Here is a 21,173-nt window from a genome sequence, read left to right as displayed (position 1 = left end):
CACATTCTTTTTTGAGGATCCATATTGCTACGTTGCAGCGACGCAACTCGGTACATAAGCCGCACACCAAATGTGTAAGTACGAAAACTTCATTTCGTACCCAGTAAGCGACTATAACACTATAAATATGGTGGATGGTGATGGGCCTCAGGCGGACAAACATAATTGGCATACAAGATTGTATAGCCCTAGGCAGAAACCAAAAGCTTGGTGCGTTCACCAAGGTCTAGGTGATCAATTGATTAAGCTATATGATCGCTCTGTGAGATTTTTTATTGGGGTGAACATAGGGAATATGATGTTCAATTTCAAACACAAAAGACATGCAATACTTATCGAACAATCGTCAATGTGAAAATTTTGGCATTATCCAGTCATCGCCCTATTTCGTAGGAAAACTGAACAACTACCAAGCCTACTTGTCGTTGAAAGTCGCCTTGGTCTCATTAGGTCATGAGGGGTTGAAAAAGCAAAGTGTGAGTGGATCGTAATTATTTATCTAGTCAAAACATTTCGAAAGTACTAACCCCACGCTCTGGAAATCTCATATAGTCAAAACATTTCAAATTAAGTGTATGTATAAACCAATCAACTCCATCTGCATGTGTTCTAATATCTTAATGGATAAAATGTTAGGTTTGCATCCTTGAGTCCCGGATTCGAAACTTTTCCCTCTCATAAATTATTGTAATAGTTTCAAATCCTCCACTCTCTTTAATAATAATAAATTACAAAAAGAAAAAGAAAAAAAAATTCAACTCCATCTGTATGCCGAGAAACCAACCTGAAATCATTCTGAAACATTGGACAATAAACCTCGACTTGCCAGATTAACTTGAGTTTTATTACAATTCAGTCTAGGAACTTGAAATAATTAATTTCAAGGAACTTTACAAAATGTTAAAAAAAACAAACAGGGAACAAATTAATCTACAACAACAATCCCACTAAGACACGACCTGCCGGATGGGGATTAATTCTGGGTACAGTGGTAGACCTTGTGTGGTAGTCTGCACGTGGTTTAACTAAGAAACCATCCGGATTGCCGAAAGTTGAGCTGATGATGCCTTTCTTCAACATTCCTTTCCGCTGTTTAACCACCTGGGTATGATGATCATTAGCTTCTAATGCTTGTGGCTGTGCTACAAAACGATGGAGCAAGAGCTTTTCAGCTGTCAACCTTTCCCGAGGTCTCGGGGCAAAGCAACTCTTCAGGAAATCTCTAGCCTCGTTTGAGATCTCAGCAGGGCTATTGGGAGTTAATTCAAAAGAAGCCATGTCTAAGAACTCGACAAGTTCACATGGGAGCTTGCCGGTTAGCATTTGAAGTACAATACAACCCAGTGACCATACGTCAATTGAAGTCTCTTCCTGAGCATTATCAGCCCAAGCATATGCGTCTGCATACATGGGATTGCCTTTCCATCCACTCCTCTAAGCCAATCCTAAGGGCTAGTTTGGTATTACTGTGCTTTGAAAAAAAACTACTTTTGTTGTGCTGTGAGAATAAGCAGCTGTGAAATAAAGCAGCAGAATGTTTGGTAAACTTTTTTATAAAAGTGCTTTTGAAAAAAAAAAAAAAAAAGCAATATTATAGTGTTTGGTAAACTTATATGTAAAACAGATATGAAAAAAGCCGTTTTTTCAAAGCTGGGTTTTGCAGCTTCTTGTTTTTAGTTTTTTTTTCACCCAAAACTGTGAAAAAAAAGCTGAAGCTGAATGTTTACCAAACACAAAAACAGCTCCTAACTTTTTTTTATACCAGCTTTTTTCAGAATCACCTTAGTACTAAATCAGGCTAAATCTGCAACCTTGGCTACCAAATTAGACGCGGTCGTACTAGGCATAAGAAGAATGTTTTCCATGATTCTTTTCTCCCTTTTCTAATTGTTCTTGAGCCCTTCGTTTCATGATTCTTCTTCACAACTTCTTATTTCTTTGTTTAACAGTCTGGATTTGTCACGTGAATGACAAGTTACTAGGTAAAAGGTATAATACTTTCGAAACAGTTTCTTCTCAAGTGTGTTTAATTTGACTCTGGAAACTATATCCATACAGCTAAGCAAAGACTAATGACTTGAATTTAGGGAAAATTATCTCAACTTCCACAACTACTTGGATATGAAGCTACGTGCAAATACAATGGCGTTTAAAGTCGCATCTTTCTTGGATATTCCTTCAAGTTCAGCGGTCACCGTCCACAAAGCTTCCAGTTTCCACTAGTATGTTCTCATACTTTGATTTGGTTTTCACATCTTCCACTAGACGATACATCAACCGCCTATTACAATTCACAATCTCCGCTCCTTTTTACCATTCTACCCATTTTTGTAAGTTATTTTATAAAAAAAAAATATCCTACTTTTCTACAAAACAGAAGGAAAAAAAAATGAAAAGAAAAGAAAGGGGGAGGAGATCCATACCCTATGCACACAAAATTTTAATTTTTTTAATTGCCCAGCCGCAACAAACCCCCACACTCTTGTTTACCAGCACCCGTGCCCAGCGCGTGTCCTCCCTCACCACCGCCCTCCAGCATCTTCCACAACAACCAGAAACCAAGATCAATGGAAAGCTGGTGAACAATCCTGTTGTGATTTTAGTTATTAAAATGTCAAAAACTAAACTCCCCACATTTTTTTTTTCAAAAAATAGAAACAACTGGTGGAAAGCTAAACCTTAAAAAAAATGACATCACCACTGCCCATTGGCCACAAACCGACCTTCCATTTCAAATTGTTGAAAGATAAGAGGCAAAGATGGAGAGGAACGATTGGTTGGGGTTCGGTTAGTTAGTTTTTTATTTTCAATTTTATATCAATTGACTTGATTATTTCCTATATATAAAAAATTATTTTTTTTTTAACAAACGATATTATCTACATTAAGAAAAAGAAATGGCCTTAACCTTACAATGGTTTAGTAATAATATGGTTCAAACTCGCATTTGACGAGAATTGAACTTAAGACCTCTCATTTATAAATAAAAAAATTATACAAAGGATATTTAGAATCATACAAATTTTTATTCCGATTCAAGTGAATTATAAACAATTTATTTTCAATCAGTACCATTTCTACTCCAATTTCAAAAAACTGTAATTTTAATGGAAATCTGGATTTAAAATCTCCTTTATTCAATTAATCTTCAATCCAATTCCACTTATTTTTAAACAAGCCATCAAGCCTAAGTTGATACTTCTTTTTGGGTGTGAGGATAAAGGCGGATCGGAAGTCCTTCAGCAGGCACGGGCAATGGATTAACAACAATCGTCTCGTCCGCTAGAACTTTCTCAAATTTGAACCTTTTCACCAAGTTGTGCATGAACACTAGTATTGCCAATCTTGCGTACTCTTTGCCGGGGCACATCCGTACGCCTCCACCGAATGGAACATATGTGTATGGTGCTGGTCCGCTTCCTTCAAATCTTGACGGGTCGAATTTCTCCGGCTCGGGGAAATAAGCCTCGCTCTTGTGCGTTGAGGTTGCACTCCAATATAACTTCCACCCTTTTGGAATGTAAAAACCATGAAACATGAAGTCGGTCAAGGGTTCCCTCCAGCCTCCTTGAACAGGTGAAGACATTCTCAGCACTTCGGAAGCTACATTCCATGAGTATTTCATCTTCTTAAGGTCATCCCAGTTCAGTAACTTCCCTGGACTTTTTGAATTTGCAATCTCCATTTGTTCTGTTAAGTTTAAGACAATTTTGCGCTATTAGTCCACCACACACGACTAATACATGCATCTGTGTTGCCAATTAAAATTATTTCTATAAATATTTTTATTTGCTTATTTGGAAATTCATATGTACCTCTGTCTTTTCCTTGGAAAAGGCAATCTCTAAAAGATGTGAATGTCACACCTCACATTATATTATATAAAATAAGTGGACAACAACATCATTAGTATATTATAGACTTAGAATAATAATAATAATAATAATAATAAATTTATATCTTAAATCATTTTGTAACACCACGACTTTCCTAGAGATCGGGAGTGCGAGGGAACAAAACTAAAAATTTTATTTTTAAAAGGAAAACTAATGAAAAGTTTAAAAAAAAATTAGTTTTAATGAAAAATGATCAATAAAGGTGTAAGTAAGTGATATCAAGAAAAATAAAAATATAATTTTTCGTTAAAAATAAACAGTACCAAAAGTATTTCGTTAAAACTTTCATTTTTAAATGTTTGAAAAACTAAGGTCATATGATCTATTGGCTTTCTAGAGACACGCGGCTCCTTTCCTATTTAAGTTATATCATGCGGGCTCATATCCATCGACTTTCCTATATATGTATACAAAAGCGTAGACTATCAACAGGATCAAACTTTAATTGGTTTTTCACCTTCTCTTGACTGTACTTGTAGCTATATAAAAAAATCATTAAATTTTCCTTCAATAATATCAAAATTTATGTTTACAAAACAAATGATACTGTATATATTGAATTACGAGAAAAGAGATTCGAAAACAGAATTTCGAGTATAAATAAAAATAGGATTATTTAGATATAGATTATTGCAACTCTTATTTTCTAGATAAAAATCCACCTAATTCTAAACATCCAAATAAAATCCAAATTTGAAAAAGACTGCCAAATAGAAAAGTAATTGACCTATTATTACAAAATATTTACAACTTGTGCCACAATATTCAAATCAAATCAATAAATATTATTACTTACCTTAATTATAATGAACAAATAATTATTGCACACACTAGTATTACCCCTAACATATATAAATTATATATATACATAAATACATTCAAAAGTATATCATACTACTAAAAGTTCAATATACATATAATTTACCTATATGTATATAGTACTACTATATGTTCAAATATATATATATGCGCAGTACTAACATATATGTTACAAAATTATTATATGTAATTGATTAACCTATTTGTAAATTTATGATTAGCAAATAATATATTTTGTAGGTAAATTATTATTAAATAAAATAATGTTGCTTTATTATGTAGGTAAATTATTTTGCATATATTGTTTGTTTATTATGTAGGTAAATTATTTTTCATGTATTTTACATAGATAGGGTAAATTATTTTGAGCAATATAACATTTTAAAATTTTAATAGTAGGTGCACTATTTGAATTTTGCATGAAATTTTACATATATTAGTCATTTTTTTTTATATATGTGTGAAATAATTTACCTAGATTAATATGTAAAATATAATTTTAGTGACTTAATTAAGTATGTCAATATATTAGACATGTTTTATTGTTATTATATATTAGGCAATGAATTTATAACAAATGTTTTTTTCAATAAAATTATTAATTCTCCCTTATAATTCGCATGACATTAATTGTGTAAATCAAACATTCAAATAGGGGTAATTTAGGGATTCAGAAAATTTTAAATGTGTTAAGTCAAACATAATTAATGAATTTCCTGATGTGGAATCTAGTAAATGAGTTTTATTCGAGTAAAAAACTTATGTCGGATTTTATGTAGAGAAAATTAAATTTTAATGAATAAAGTTATATTTTCAGATAAAAATATGATGCATGTGACTGAAATGGATAGTATTTGACAAATATGTTGACAGTTTTTTTTGTCAGAATATGTTTCACTGTTGGTTACCATTGTAGACTGCATCATAGACATGAGGAAGCTCGGCAAGATACTTGACAATGAAGGCGCAGGTAGCGCTCGTCGTTTCATGGCCAGCAATCAACAACCCATTAATCCAATCAGCAATTTCCCATTCCGTCGCGCACGTTCCGTTCTCATCGCACGTCAACAGCATGTGTGACAATATGTCTTGTGTTGGGGAGGCCTTGCCCTCTGCCAAATCAATCTTCCTCTGCTTAATTATCTTCTGCAGCTCGTCCCTGATGAATTTGGAGGACTTTATGGCAGTATGAAATGGGGTCCCTGGGAAGTCAATCGGCATCGATATGATTCCGGCGTTCAACAGATGGATTGAATGACCGATTTCTTCCATTTCCTTTGGGTTCTCAAGGCTCAGAAACAAGCGTACAGCAAGACCAAAGGTGTAGCTGTATTCATGTACGTAACACACATTATATATCATATAAAAACCAAATATTCGTACGTCCAAGCTTTATATGGGGTTTTTGAAATTTCATTCTTTAAAAAATTGAAAATGAATTAGAACATGGTGTTCTAATTCAAATTCATATTATATATTGTTTTAATATTTAATGAGTGCTTTTTATTTAAAATTGATTAACGTGTTTAGTTCTTATTGGTGACACATCACATGGTTTACAGATGTGATTTAAAAAGTTAGTCTACCTAGCATTATTCATAATTTTTAGCTTCATTATTCATATCCCATCCAAAATATATGGAATTGATCTATAAACATACATATATGTTATCAGACTATAAATCTTGCGATGTTGATCCATTATCGTCATATTTTAATGTGAATCTAAATAGTAAATTTTTGTTGAGATTGAGATTCACAAAAGTCTACCAGAAAGAAAATATATAAATTAATAAATTTCTTGATGTACACAATAGTTGGACTTACTCGTTAGTGAGGGGGAAGGCTTGAACTTGGTTTTTATTTTCCCAAGCATCAGCAAAGTGTGTACGGGCACTAGTGTCCATGATGCCGATGTATCGTTGCAAAACCTCAGGCCTCATGAACTTCGGAATCAACTTTCTAAACTTCTTTTTAGAAGTTTCAGTGGAAGAAGGGAAGATCTTTTTGATAGAGCTGGGATACCAAACAGCGACAAGCTTGTTCTCGTTGGAGAACAAGAATTTGTTGCAAGCCGCACCGCAGAAGATGGCAGCTTGCTCCCCAAAGAGGGAGGTCTTGAAGACTTGGGAGGAAAATTTGGTTATTCGGTCGAAGAAGAACTTTTCAGGTTGGCCTTTCCATCCAGAAGCCAAGAACTTAAAGCTCTCTCCGATCACGGGGTAGCCTACATTTCCTGGCGGGAGGTTTTCGCTAGTGAATTGGGATCTGTGCCTATATAAGAGGACAACTAGAGAGAGGGAGATGAAGGAAACAGAGGTAGCCCAGAACAATGGGTTGAGAAAGAAATAATGCTCCTCCATTTTGCTTTTTGTTGTTTAAGCAGAACCCCAGTTTGTTAATCTGAATGTTTCAGTTTGTAACTCATGATATTTTATAGGCGGTTTACGTGAGAATGACAGGTCATATTAGGCAGTCTTTGATGGTTGCAGTCGTGCAGGCCATCATATTAGGCAGTCTGTGATGGTGCACATATTAAGCAGTCTGTGATGGTGCAGTCGTGCAGGCCATCATATTAGGCAGTCTGTGATGGTGCAGTCGTGCAGGCCATCATATTAAGCAGTCTGTGATGGTGCAGTCGCGCAGGCAGTCTACGTAGTTGTAGTTTTGAAGGTTCTTGTTGGTAAGAGCTCAAGAAAGACTCCGGAGAGTCGATCGGGGTCTGAAAAGATTAGAGCCTACGTATGAAAAAAAAAATATTACTGAACATCTTTATCAACCTATAACAAAGGTACAAAATATTGAATATTGGTATCTACTTGTGGCACTTCTTTACCTATGACGAAGATATGGAACATCATTATTATCTACCTATGAAAAAGATTCGAGTCATTTGACACAACTATCTACGTATGAAAAATATTTATCATCCTTATCTACCACTAACAAAGATACAAAAATTGAACATCGTTGTCTACTTTTAGTAGTTATTTCCTTATTAGGCTCTTGTTCTGTAAAAAAATCATTAAAGTTGGAGTTAAAATAACCTTAAATCGTGATTTTTCGTTGATAACCGTCGAAAAGTTTTGTCTCGTTACTTGATCTCTGAATGTTTGTTTTTTGTGACTTTTGACATATGCGATTTTGAAGCATATACAAACAAGTTTGACGGTTGGATCGTTGAAATTAGTTTCGTAGAATGTGTATCCCATCAAAACGATAGATTCACTAACACTTAAAAGTTTATTTATACTTTCATTAAGTATAACATAAGATTTTGTGGTATCCACTAGTGTAAATATTTTAAATTGAAGATCGAATTCATTCATTGTATTCATATGGGGTCAAGAGTGTAGCTGTAAAAAAATCATCAAAATCAGAGTTAAAATAACCGTTAAATCATGATTTTTCGTTTATAACTGTCGAAATTTTTGTCTCGTTACTTGATCTATGAATGTTTATTTTTTGCAATTTTTGGCGTATGCGATCTCGAAGTATATACAAACACATTTGACGATTGGATCGTTGAAACTAGTTTTGTAGAATGCGTATCCCATCAAAACAATAGATTAACAAACACTTAAGAGTTTATTCATATTTTCATTAAGTATAACATACGATTTGTGGTATCCACTAATGTAAATATTTTAAATTGAAAATCGAGTTCATTCACTGTATTCATATAGGGTCAAGGAGTGTAGTTGTAAAAAATATCAAAATCGGAGTTAAAATAACCGTTAAATCATGATTTTTCGTTGATAACCGTCGAAAAGTTTTATCCTGTTACTTGATCTTTGAATGTTTGTTTTTTGCGATTTTTTGCTGATACGATCTCAAAGAATGTACAAATAAGTTTGATGGTTGGATCATTGAAATTAGTTTTGTAGAATTCGTATCCCATCAAGTTCAATGGTGTGTGTATATATATATTTATCAAGTAGATTTAAATGGTTTTATTTTGTACGTATAACATTCAAGAAATTGAATGGTATGTATATTTTAGCCGATCCAATTGTCACATTCCGACCCGGGCTCCACCACATCCTGGGCTTGACTTCGCCGTAGCATGATATTGTCGACTTTGAACTCCGACCACACCCTCACGGTTTTGTTTCTGGGAACTCACACGAGAACTTCCCAGTAGGTCACCCATCCTGAGATTGCTCTCAAGCAAACTCGTTTAACTTCGGAGTTCCGATGAACTCCGAAGCGAGTGAGCTCTCAAAAGCTCTTGTGCTTTATGGTGGTGGGCATGTACATATAGTATAGATGATCCACTTTCCTAAGCGATGTGGGATCTAACACAACGGTCACCAATTCTTAATATTTAATTTAATATATATATATATATATATTATAGTTTTTAGGGGTATAAAATTGTTAAATTAATATACACTAGCATTTGCCTAGACATTTTGCGTGTATGAACGCATTTTTTTAGAAAAAGAGAGAGAGAGAGAGAGAGAGAGAGAGAGAGAGAGAGAACATGGGGGAGTAGGAGGTTTTTGTTTTTGTTTTTTTTTTTTAAAATATTAGAGGTATTTTAACATCATCTGTAGGTGAGGCTTCAATAAAAAACAGTAAAATTTGAACCTGAGAAATTATATTATTGCCCATCATTTTTTTTGCGTGATAAAAGACTAATTTGTCTTTTCACCGTCTTTTAGTTGACAAAGAGAGTTTCATTAATTAGTAGAGATAATTATTATAGTATTTTTTTAGGGTTATAAAATTATAAAATTAATATTTTGCTTATCGTGTATCATGTTACTCACGTGTATACCCGAACCAACCCGTTATCTTAACAGATGCTTATTGGATTATACAATAACGACCCGATTCGTTATCGTGTTGATCCGAACACCTGTTAATTTTATGTTGTGTCGGGTCGGGTTATCGGTTAGTATCAGAAATTGCCAGGTCTACATACATCTAAGGAAAGACTAATAACTTGAATTTAGGGAAAATTATCTCAACTTCCACTACTACTTGGATTTATATGAAGCTACGCGCAATGGCAATACTGAGTTAAGTATTAGTGTAATGTCTCAAATGTAAGAGAATCTTCCACTATACGAGACATCAACTGCATATTACAATTTACAAAAGGCACTATTATTTCCACTCCTTGTTTACCATTCTACCGATTTTTGTAAGCGATTTAATAATAACAGAAGAAAATTCTGTTTACAATTCCCATCTTTGGGCTCCCCCTATAGAAGATCTAAAATTAAAAAATGAAAAGAAAACAAGGGGAAGGAGGTTGGTGCCGTAACATCCCCCTCCCTCCCCCACCTATCTCTCTCTCTCCCTCACCCCATCTCATCAGCCGTCAAGGCTACCTGTATCCTATGCACACAGTGCAGCCCACACGCCCATCAAGCGACTATTCAACCCAACTACCTCATGCCCTTTCTATCCTCAATCTCTTTTAATACGCCTCTAGATTATATTAGGGTAACCACAAATGAAGATTAGAAGATACGCAATTCTATTACATTTGAAGATTAGGGTAACTACAAATGAAGATTAGGGTAACCACATAATTCTATGAAATCCAACACTTAAAAAAATTCTATTAAAATCCTCTGAAATCCAAATTCACTACGCCCTCTAAAGTAAACGTATATATGTTTCCCTCAATCTTATTAGTAAATTGTGAGTTATGTGAAATTTTGAGTTTTTGGGTAATTGAAACATATGTAGCTTAGGTGGATTAAATTTTTGCATCATTAGCCTAGGACATCGAGGTGTGAACTTTTTAAAATTTCATAACCATTGATACGAAGTTAATTATGTTGGTCGATTTGGTATAATAAAATATTATACGCTGAAGCAGAGACTTATAGTTTGAAATTATAATTTTGCAGATGTTGCGTTTGACATCTGCACCTGTTTTCCCTACTAACCAGCCATCCAACAGTCTTGCGGCATCGACAGTTGAAGGAGGTGGGTCGCAAACAGCTAGTAAGCAAATTTTATGAATTTTACGTTTGTTGGTTGGATGCGGACAACATATGAATATAACTATTTGCAGGTTATGGGAAATGTTGTATTTTTAGGGGAGGTTATACCGATTCTTTGGCAAAATTTTACATTGGTTTTGTATCATGTTTGTTTTTTTTTGGTTGAGCCTTGCAACAGATCAAGTCTGCTAGGGTCACACGTATGTACACGCATTAAGTATGATCCCCTGCACCGCGCAGCTTCTACACCCAAGTCACTTGCATTCTTACTTCAAAATGCAGAAAATATAGAAAATATTGTAACAAGAATTCTTTGAAAACTAAAATATTCAGAAGAATCGGCCATTTTTAGTGTACAACCATATCCGTAATGAGAGCACAAGCTCAACAGACAGTACGAATACATATAAAAACATATAAAAGGGTAGCAGCCATATCAGTTTTCGATTTCCCTTGGAACTCAATGATTCAAAGTTTAATGACAAACATGGTGCTTCGTGGACATTGGAAAAGCATACGATTATGATTACCGCAGAACAAGCTCTTTTCTAATATCATGCCAGACACTGCAAATCTTATAAGATTGTTGAAGGTTGCACCAAGAAGAAATGAAATGCCTCGGCTTTACCTGATAAATTCAATCAAAGACAATACATTAATTTACAGAGGCAATTGCAAAACGTGAAAACATAGTCAGCGAAACAAGTGCACACATGATTTAACGCTAAACTGCTGGCAAACAAGGCGTGACAGATTTAAGTCACTCAGGTTGTTGAGATCTGGCTTTCCAACTGTTTAATAAACTAAACCAACCTGCTTTTAATTTGAAGCTTGATGCAAGAGCAGCAGGGCAGAAGCAAAACATATACATAAATACGCTCACACACATCATCGTACTGTTCATCAATACTTTTCAAGCAATTATATGTGATTGTTCTGACTTGTTCTGTCTATCAATGTCATATTTATTAGGACTTTTCTTTTGGGGTAGTAAACACCACGACACTTTTTCCATAAAAAGAAAAAGACAAATTAAAGGAATGGAAAATATAAGTACTCCTTAATCTAGGCTTAAACCAAAGCAATATATGTGTATATGTAAAATGAGTTCAGCCCACTGATGTTCTGTAGTGAGATCAGCCGACTAGCATTAAACGAAACCAGACCTCAAAATAAAAAATTGTGTAGATGCGTCAATAACTAAATGCACAATGAAGAGCATGCATCCTGATGCATAGCAAGGTGTAAATGCAACACGACTTGCTTAATATGCAAGGGCAACAAAACCAAGTCACCTTCCTAAGAAAAATTATGATAATTCTAATCATGAATCAGACTAGAAATTCATCATTTATGTTAATTATTGAAGCACCAGAAGCGCCATACCTAAGAATTATAAGATTCAGGTACTCTCATTCTTCAACCCATTTACTTTTTCTGACTCTTCTTTTATTCTCCAGACAGCTTCAACGTCATCAGTACGAAACCGTTGGGTAAAAGTTGATTCCTCCAGCGGGGTTGATGTGCCGTTGGCAAAAGCAAGAAGACCAGTATAAGCAATCATGGCCCCATTGTCAATACAATACCTATCATCAGTTGCAAACAACCTTCCACCCCGTTCGGTGCACATGGTCCTCATCATCTCTTGCAACCGTTCATTGCAACCCACACCACCAACAATAAGAACATCTTTCTTGTCACAATGCGCCATTGCACGTTCTGTTATCTCCACAAGCATTGCAAACACATTTTCCTGAAGCAATAAGATAAATAAGATAAGTTAATCATGTAGGTAGACCATTGGTATAGTTGTTAAAGTCGTTCTTCTTCGTCTTTTGCTTGCAGAGCTATTAAATTGAAAAACTCAGTCGCTCGGTTATTTCTTGACAAGCTCCATCGATTAAAACCTATATTCCCATGAAAATAGCATTGATTCCAATTTTACCTGAAGCGAGTAGCACAGGTCTGCAGGTGTGCACTCGTTATTCTTGAGCTTTTCCACAGCAGTAGCTTCAATATAGCTCAAAATTCCACTAAAAGACACATCCATTCCTTTGACAACATAAGGAAGATCTATAAACTGTTCTCCTTTCTTTGCAAGCTGCAAGGGGGAGGGATCAATAATAGTAATATGGATGACACTAACGATGATAAAAATTCTGTGCAATCTAAGGCAAGATGAACAATCCAATATGATAAAATACATGCAAGGCACGGGAAGTTGACAGCAAAAACTGATAACCCCGATATTGAGCAATCGATCTCCACAAGCATTTAAAACTTGTAAAGAAACTGTCAAAGTATACATGTATTAAGAAAGATAATCTACTACTCAATTATGAGGGGTTCATAGATTTCAAATGCACCATATATAAGCCGCAAGTCGGCCACCCACAATGTAATACATAGAAATATCATAACGGCATTCTCAACTTCAGAAAGAAGAATCCGAGTAATTGACAACCAACATTCACATCTTACAATCTCGACGAACCATCAAAATCAGGCTTCTTCAATGATACTAAATCTAGGATTAGGTACCATATGAAAATATCAAACAAGAACTGCAAACTCAACCCATTCTCTAATACCACGGGCTGCTTACGCAACAAGAAACAAGGAAGCCATTTCACCTCCTGTCTACATTAATGCCACCATCTCCCATACAATACAAATTTTTCTCCATTGTGCTCTCTTTGTGGTAACAATCATTTTAATGAGTTTAAATGTTAAAATGGAATCAAAAAGTTTCATGTTCAATTTATCTTTTTGATAAATGCTTTGTTCGTTATCATTAAAAAATCAGCCTGACCTCAAACTTTGGCCAGGTCAAGCTCCAACCAATTATCAACAACTATGCCAAGTTTCAACCTCCACTGTTAAAACGGAATGAAAATATACCACATTCAAGTTACCTGCTCAATGTTATATCCCGGGGCTGGATCATTGGAGAGTGTTAATACCCTGGCAAACCGATCCAAGCAGTTTCCAACAGCGATATCAATGGTCTCGCCAAAGATTCGATACCTCCCTTCACTATATGCAATTACTTGTGTGTTGCCACCACTAACATACAACACAACAGGATCATCTGCACCGGTCACAACCCTTCCCATCTCAATATGTGCAATACAGTGATTAACTGCAACAATGGGCTTCTTCCACAGCTGTGAAAGAACCCTCACAACAATGGCAGCAACTTGTAGTGGTGCTCCCATGCCAGGACCCTTGGTGTAACAGAGGCAATCAATTTCCTTAGGCGTTATTTGGGCAGTTTCCAAAGCAGATTTGACCAGCGGGAGGATGTGTTGGAAGTGATGTTGTGCAGTTTCCCGGGGAAGGAACCCTTGACCGGGAGGAGTAATGTATGTGTGGCGTGGGTTCGACAAAATTGTGCCATCTAAAGTGACGACCCCGAGACCAATCTTGTTGGCTGAACCCTCAAACCCTAGAGCTATCATTTTCTTCATTTTTGCCGACGAATTCAGGCACGCCCTGTAAAGCAAAACCAAATTCAAACAAAGTCCAACAGATTCGACTCAACTATTTTTTAAGCAACGACATCTAAATTTTCATACCAAAGAGTGGATGAAGTGGCGGTGGTTGGCCGCTGAGGAAGACCTGAAGTCGCGACGGCTGGCGGTGGTCTCTGAACTGGTTTGGTCTGGGTTCGAGTATTAGACAATCGAGGAGGGAAGACTCAAGTGAACTGACCTGAGTCTTCTCTCTTAATACTTGGAATCAAACCAACGGTTGAGATTTAATTTCAACCAATCCAATTCCAATGGCTATAATTATTTAAAAAATATTTATATTTGATTCGGTTCAGTATTACCAAACATACTGTGTTGTGATCCCAAATCTCGTACCAAAAGTTTTGGGAGTTTTTTCGGTTTCAGTTACCAAATGGTTCGGGGTTCACGCATTTGATTTTTTTGGGTCGGATTTGGATTTTTAGGTTTTTTTAGGGAAATATCTTAAACTTGGATAATTTCATAATATTGAAACAAAAATAGGATAAATTGGTCATGCACAAGCCATACACATCATGTACAAAATTGAAATTACTAAAATACCCACATATAAATGGGTTATTTTCCCCCATTTCTGATTTCTCTCGCTACTCTCTCTCTCCCTCCCTCTCTCTTCTTTCACTTTCTCCCTCACGCACTCTTTCTCCCCTTCTCACTGTGCACACACGATGCACTGTCATCCCGACCAACATCGTCCAAATCGAAGCTGCCACCAATTTCATCTCGTCCTCACGAGTCCAAAACACCTAGCCTTGTCACAAATCTCATCCTCGATCGTTGGGATCGAAACTCAAGCAGGCCACGAGTTTTTCGACCATTTTTCAACAACACGAACAACCGAGACTTGAGACCACCACCACTGGACTCACATCGAGGGTGGGAATAAGGCCCAGTCATTAAATGTTGGTGTGTTTGTTGGATGAATTTTTAAGGATTTGCCCACTGTATGTACAGGACATGCACATGATATGCACACATATCTGGGCCAACCTAAAAACCCAGGTGAATTAATACTTAGAAGTTAAATTATGGTTTGTGTTTCATGTTGGGGCCTATGGGTTGTGGAATAAATTTCAAATTTTGACGTGCTACAAAACTGGGATGTAACAATTTCTAGGTTCAAGTGTCCAATTGCAGAAATTTGTGAAATTTTTTCTGTAATGTGCATGTGGTATGCATATGGTGTGCATGGCTAACTTCATAATAATATTCCAACTCCAAAAACCTAGAGCTCACAACACTCTTTTCGAAATCAGAAAAATGACGTCATCACCTACGACATCACCACCATGTACACTATATGCACACCACATGCACATCATATGTATGTTACATGCATATGATATGCATAGAACTAGAGATTGAGCAACGAGTTGCTTTTCGCATTAATAAGAAACTTTAACGGCAACCTATTGGTATAATGAATACAATTAAAACATAATTCCTAGTGTATAAGGTTACAGTGGCAGTTTGAAAAGTCTTGTTACGTATATCAATCACCGCTTAGCCATGCACGTGAAAAACATGATACTCATTGTCATCATTTCATGGACATGCACGATCCTTAACATCCTTTAAGCTTTTTCTTAATTTGTATTTTGCTGAGGCCAACTAGGTTGTGGTCATACTCGCTAAATTTCAGGGCACAACATACATGCATCATAACTAGTGAACATTCCCGCTTCTCATATTAAGATGTAGCCATGCACACCATATCCACACCATATGCACATTACAGAAAAATTTTCACAAATTTCTGCAATTGGACACTTGAACCAGAAATTGTTCCATCCCAGTTTTGTAGCATGTCAAAACTTGAAATCTATACCACAACCCATAGGCCCCAACATGAAACACAAACCCTAATTTATCTTCTTAGTATTAATTCATCTAGGTTTTTGGGTTGGCTCACATTTGTGAACATATCATGTGCATGCCATGTACATGCAGTGGCCAAATCCTGAAAAATTCATCGAACAAAACACCAACATTTAATGACTGGGCTTTGTTCCCACCCTCGATGCCAGTCCAGTGGTGGTGGTCTCGAGCCTTGGTTATTTGCCGTGTTGCAGGAAAATGGCCAAAAAACTTGCGGCCTGCTTAAGTTTCAATCCCAACGATCGAGGATGAGATTTGTGACAAGACTAAGTGTTTTGGACTCGTGAGGACGAGATGAAATTGGTGGTGGCTTCGATTTGGACGGTGTTGGTTGGGATGATAGTGCACTGTATGTGCACAATGATAAAGGGAGAAAAAGTGCATGAGGGAGAAAGTGAGAGAAGAGAGAAAGGGAGGGAGAGAGAATAAAGAGAGAGAAATCAGAAAATAAGAGCAAATAACCCATTTATATACAAGGGAAATTAAGTCATTTCAAGGTGTAGAAAAATCCTATTTCTATCCGATTTTTATGCATGACGTGTGCATATTTGAAATGTCCTATTTCTGTTATAAGATTAAGAAATTGTCCTCCTTCTGGGTAATTGCCTTTTTTTTATCAGCCCTACCATAGGAGTTAGGGTAAGCCATAAACAATGAGTCATTAAACATTTGGTATCAGACATGTTAATTATGAGAATCAAACTAATGACGTGTTTACATAAAGAGAATCGAATGAGAGGAATAGGGATTGCAGTTCTAGCAACAAGTTGTAGACCATGGCACCCTTGTCAGTGGTTGTGATCTCTTCATCAAAGTGTTGGATATATGAATAATTACCATGAAATTGTTACCTGGTACTCACAATATCCATTTATTTCACAATTATGGGTTATAATTTGTTAATAGGATCTCTTAATTGAATCTGTAGATCCCTTATCCACTAGCGGAGCCGAGTACAAGGCTCTCCTAGGCTATATAACATACGGAGAGTTTTGGTTCTGTAAGCTTAAAATATTAATATTTTGGATTATTTTATGATTTTTAATTGTTATATTCTACTTGGCAAATAAAAATTTTGAATCTTAAGACTCCTTTTAAGAAAAACAAGAGCTAATAAATGTTAAATAAACTCATAACTTTGACAAATATTATAATTTATTAGTAATACATTAAAACTTTCATACGACAAATGGTTCTTTATTTTATTCACTTGAAAGCTTATAAGCTTAGAAAACATAGTAAATTTCTTATTTCAAATAATTACTTTCAGGTTTACAATTACATAACTTTAAGTAGGCAACAAAAAATTAAAAATTTGATTTCATAGTAAATCATTTTAGCTTAGCCCACCCATCGAATAATTCTTGGCTACACCATTACCCTTATCTCATTTTCCCTTTTCACCAACAAACTGAACTTGTATCAAGTACCTCCTTCCTCACTATTTTCAGTATGATGTATGGCATGTTTCATAAAATGACAAATTTTTTTTTGCGCCTTTCATTATTTAGTGGAGATTTAACGTGTTGAACTAGTCGTCACATGTATTCTCATTCTATAATTTGTACATACTATTCATATGCAAGAACTAGCCCCGTCTGTCTATTTTTAACTGACACGATTTGCATAGATGGCATTATATCGATCAATATATTGTTGGACAAAAAGAGAGGGAATATCACCTACTACCAATCAAGTGGAATGGGTGTTTTGGGTTGTCTCGTACCTGCTCTAAGGCTATATATAGTACGGTAATGGCAACCTCAAGACCTAATACAATAATAATCTGTATTTGAGAGGGTACATCGTACATACTCTATAACGCTTTACACAACGATGTATGTACTATGACGTTGGAGTTTACAGAGGCTTGTGATATACCTGATCAGCCATAGGCCGGAGCAAAAGTCTTAGTCACGTACCATGAACAACATTTTTATTCTTCTTCGTAGGGTGCTAGCTGAATGAAGGAAAATGTGGGGTGGCAATCACATACAAATCATTTTTTTTCTCCTAGAAATGGCTCCAAAAGTCTCGGTCATGTCAAGTTCATGCGGGTTGATTCCGTTGGCCAGTTTCCAGTCAAAGCAGTAGAGTAATTGAGAAAGTGCAAGTTCAATTATCGCAACACCAATGATATGCCAGGACACATTCTTCTACCAGACCCAAATGGAATATACTCAAAATCAAACCCCTTAAAGTCGATGGAAGAACCAAGGAACCTTTCTGGCTCAAAAGATTCAGCATCCACCCTCCAACTCTCAGGATCTCTTCCTAATGCCCATTCATTGATAATTACTTTCGATTTAATCGGTAATTCATAGCCGCTAATCTGGCACCTGTCCCTTGATTCTCTTGCGATTAAGGGGCTTGGAGTCCGCAATTGCAGTGTTTCCTTCACAACCGATTTCAAGTATTCAAGCTTTTGAACTTGTGTTTCTTCAATTTTTTTAGTGCCTTGGAGGACTTGTCTTACCTCAGCTTGGGCCCTCTCCATAACTCCTGGGTTTCTAAGCAACTCCGACATTGCCCATTCTAATGTAGTAGCTGAAGTTTCACTCCCCCCACCAATGATGTCCTGCATGATTGCATTGCCAACAAAAAATATGCTTTGCTCATTAATACATATATCAGTGCACAAGCCTACTTACCAAAATGACATCTTTCATCTGGTTGGTTGTCAAATTGAACTCCAGTTTATTGGACTCCTGATGATTGAGAAGCATGTCAACAAAATCATCATCCTCCTTCTTGTCATTACCCATAGTGAACTCTTTGGATCTTTGCACCTTATGATCATTGATGATACTGTCAAGAATCTTTCCAATCTTGCTCTGCATCTTTCTCATTGTAGGTACGGTTCTCGTTGTAGGTCCGGCCATATGGTGCAAGTTTCCTATGATAGGAAGCTTCCATGGCCCCGGGGGTGACTTTCTGGCTTTGGATCTCTTCCAAAAAATAACCAGGATACAAAGGAAGACATAAGTGAAAAGCGGAAAACACGAGGTTTGGAGGAGGATTAGGGACATGATTAGATACCAAGGGAAGCCAACATCTTAAATACTTGTTGAATGTGGTTGATTCTGGGTTCGTGATCACCTTAAATACTTGTTGGGGAACAATAAAATAACTGCACGTGACAGTTCATCTCTATAATATATTGTTGGCGTAAGCCAACATCTTAGTTGCCATAGTTGGATTAGGATTATACTTATGTTTCCTACTTTGGTTGCAACTTACTCTAATGTTCCTTGTATCACAAGAAAAGGTTGTGCATATACATACAAAAAATTTGTGCGTATATATATAATGGAAAAGAATAAGAAAGAAAGATTGAAACGTAAAGTTAATTTTTATTTGGTATCAAAGCAAGTTTTGGCCTATCTCTTTCTTCCTTAATCCTTTAATCTAGCTGCCGATTTCTATAAAACTCAAAAAAAAGCGAAAAAAATTCCAGTAGCATCTCGAAGCAAGAGACACCGCTCACCCCCGTCTTTCGAAAGAATGAAAAAAAAAAAAAAAAAAAAAAAGAAGAAGGAGGAATCTCAACCTTAGCGTCTCAAAGCAATAGACACTGCCTAAAAGAAGAAGAAAAAACGCAAAACCTAGAAATCTGAAACACCTTCCATGGCTGACAACCAAGCCGTGATTCCCATCCTGGGTTCCGCTGCGCTGACTTCCAGCGAACACTGCCAGACTTCATTCCAGCGAATTGGTTTGGCCTAAAGTTCAAACCCAAGTGAGGCAGCAAGCAAGATGTGCTGACACAAGTGCTGGGTTAAAAGGAATGTGGGCCTCTAGAGCCCACCAGCAAACAACCATCAGGAATGGTGACAATGCAATTAATACGGACGCAGACAGTTTGGGCCATCAACTTTCGTTATTAAATTTCATTACTTCCCACGAACAAACCCACGATCCAAGTAACACGGCACAGCCTTAATTACATCCGTTAATCTTGATCCAATTTGGATCATTGACTCAGGCGCTAATAGAGGTGTTGCCACTGCAAATAGATGCGTTTCCCCAGTCACAGAGGTGGGTTCAGTAGCATTCTCTCCTACTCTCTTCTTACACAATTGCTTACTTGTTCTCACATTCTTAGCCATTTATTATTTGTGGGATAGGTTACCGAGCAATTGAACTGTGTTGTGCTAATGTTTTTGTGTTTCTTGTTGCTTCAAGATATCTAGACTCATGTGATCATTAGGTGAGGTGCTAAGAGGAGGGGTTGTACTATGTTAACGATATTGCACATGACCATGTCCATCAAGTTCAAGGTTGTGACAACGGAAAGTTGAAGACTGTCTAGTTGTGGCATCGTCAGCTAGGTCATGCCTCTTTTGGTTATTTGTGAAAATTACTTCCATCTTTATTTAGTAATATTTCAGATTCTTTGGTAAAGTATGATGTTTGCACATTAGCTAAAAGTTATTGAGCTTTTTACTCTCCGAGTTTAAATAAGTGTGGGGACCATCTTTGGTTACTACTCAGCATGGTGTGCATTGGTTTGTTACATTTGTTGATGACTGTACTAGGATGACTTGGTTGTACCTCATGAAAAATAAAAATGATGTGGGTGGAATCTTCGAAGTGTTTTATTAAATGGTTTACACTCAATATTCACTTCCTATTAAAGTGCTTCGGTCCGACAACGGTTGTGAGTATCTTAATCAAGATCTTTATCAATTTTTCAAGGGAAAAGGCATTCTCCATGAAACTAGTTTTCCTCAAACCCCACATCAAAATGGAGTTGCCGAACGCCAAAACCGGCACATCCTTGAAATTACATGTGCTCTTCTTATTGGTAGTTGTGCACCTAAGACATATTGGGCTGATGCAGTAACAGTATGCTATTTATCTCATGAACTAGAATGCCATCGAGCGTTCTCTCTTTTAGAACACCCTTGTTGTGCTTTCCGATCAAGCTTTGCTCTCCTCCACCCTTCATCTTGAACTACAGATTTTTTGTTATGTGGCGTACGTCCATCTTCAAAAAATCAACAAAGCAAACTTGATTCATGTGTGGTGCAATGTGTGTTCCTTGGATTTAGTCCTTAACAGATGGGATATTGATGTTA

The 21,173-nt window shown here is 36.3% G+C and overlaps 2 protein-coding genes and 1 pseudogene across 2 annotated transcripts; all 3 read right to left on the bottom strand.

The window, feature by feature from the left end:
• Positions 1-3,166: 3,166 nt before the first annotated feature.
• On the bottom strand, positions 3,167-7,091 carry LOC125477148 (beta-amyrin 28-monooxygenase-like). Its single transcript, XM_048584090.1, has 3 exons — positions 6,543-7,091; positions 5,624-6,042; positions 3,167-3,690 (listed from the first exon to the last, which is right to left on the bottom strand). The coding sequence occupies exons 1-3, from the start codon at positions 7,076-7,078 to the stop codon at positions 3,188-3,190; spliced, it is 1,458 nt and encodes a 485-aa protein (XP_048440047.1). The 5' UTR covers positions 7,079-7,091; the 3' UTR covers positions 3,167-3,187.
• A 3,885-nt stretch (positions 7,092-10,976) lies between these two features.
• LOC125477149 (probable tRNA N6-adenosine threonylcarbamoyltransferase) lies at positions 10,977-14,421 on the bottom strand. Its single transcript, XM_048584091.1, has 5 exons — positions 14,260-14,421; positions 13,597-14,176; positions 12,627-12,782; positions 12,068-12,434; positions 10,977-11,309 (listed from the first exon to the last, which is right to left on the bottom strand). Exons 2-4 carry the CDS (start codon positions 14,149-14,151, stop codon positions 12,084-12,086), a joined length of 1,062 nt encoding a protein of 353 aa, XP_048440048.1. The 5' UTR covers positions 14,152-14,176; positions 14,260-14,421; the 3' UTR covers positions 10,977-11,309; positions 12,068-12,083.
• A 3,627-nt stretch (positions 14,422-18,048) lies between these two features.
• On the bottom strand, positions 18,049-18,945 carry LOC125477019 (annotated as a pseudogene).
• Positions 18,946-21,173: the final 2,228 nt, after the last annotated feature.

This window comes from the organism of the source record quoted next, unplaced genomic scaffold, assembly GCF_019419815.1.
Source record: "Pyrus x bretschneideri cultivar Hongxiangsu unplaced genomic scaffold, Pyrus_bretschneideri_v1 Contig20, whole genome shotgun sequence".
NCBI lineage: Eukaryota > Viridiplantae > Streptophyta > Magnoliopsida > Rosales > Rosaceae > Pyrus > Pyrus x bretschneideri.
Note: the sequence above shows the minus strand (reverse complement) of the source record. Positions and strands in the feature narration are given on the sequence as shown.

Excerpts from the sequence above, each read along its gene's own strand:
- LOC125477148 (XM_048584090.1), bottom strand. The coding sequence starts at position 7,078 with ATGGAGGAGCATTATTTCTTTCTCAACCCATTGTTCTGGGCTACCTCT. Across the intron at positions 6,043-6,542 it reads GCCTTCCCCCTCACTAACGA|CTACACCTTTGGTCTTGCTG; the intron begins GTAAGTCCAACT and ends ACATGAATACAG. Across the intron at positions 3,691-5,623 it reads CTATGATGCAGTCTACAATG|AACAAATGGAGATTGCAAAT; the intron begins GTAACCAACAGT and ends TAAACTTAACAG.
- LOC125477149 (XM_048584091.1), bottom strand. The coding sequence starts at position 14,151 with ATGAAGAAAATGATAGCTCTAGGGTTTGAGGGTTCAGCCAACAAGATT. Across the intron at positions 12,783-13,596 it reads CGGGATATAACATTGAGCAG|CTTGCAAAGAAAGGAGAACA; the intron begins GTAACTTGAATG and ends TCCCCCTTGCAG. Across the intron at positions 12,435-12,626 it reads ACCTGTGCTACTCGCTTCAG|GAAAATGTGTTTGCAATGCT; the intron begins GTAAAATTGGAA and ends TTATTGCTTCAG.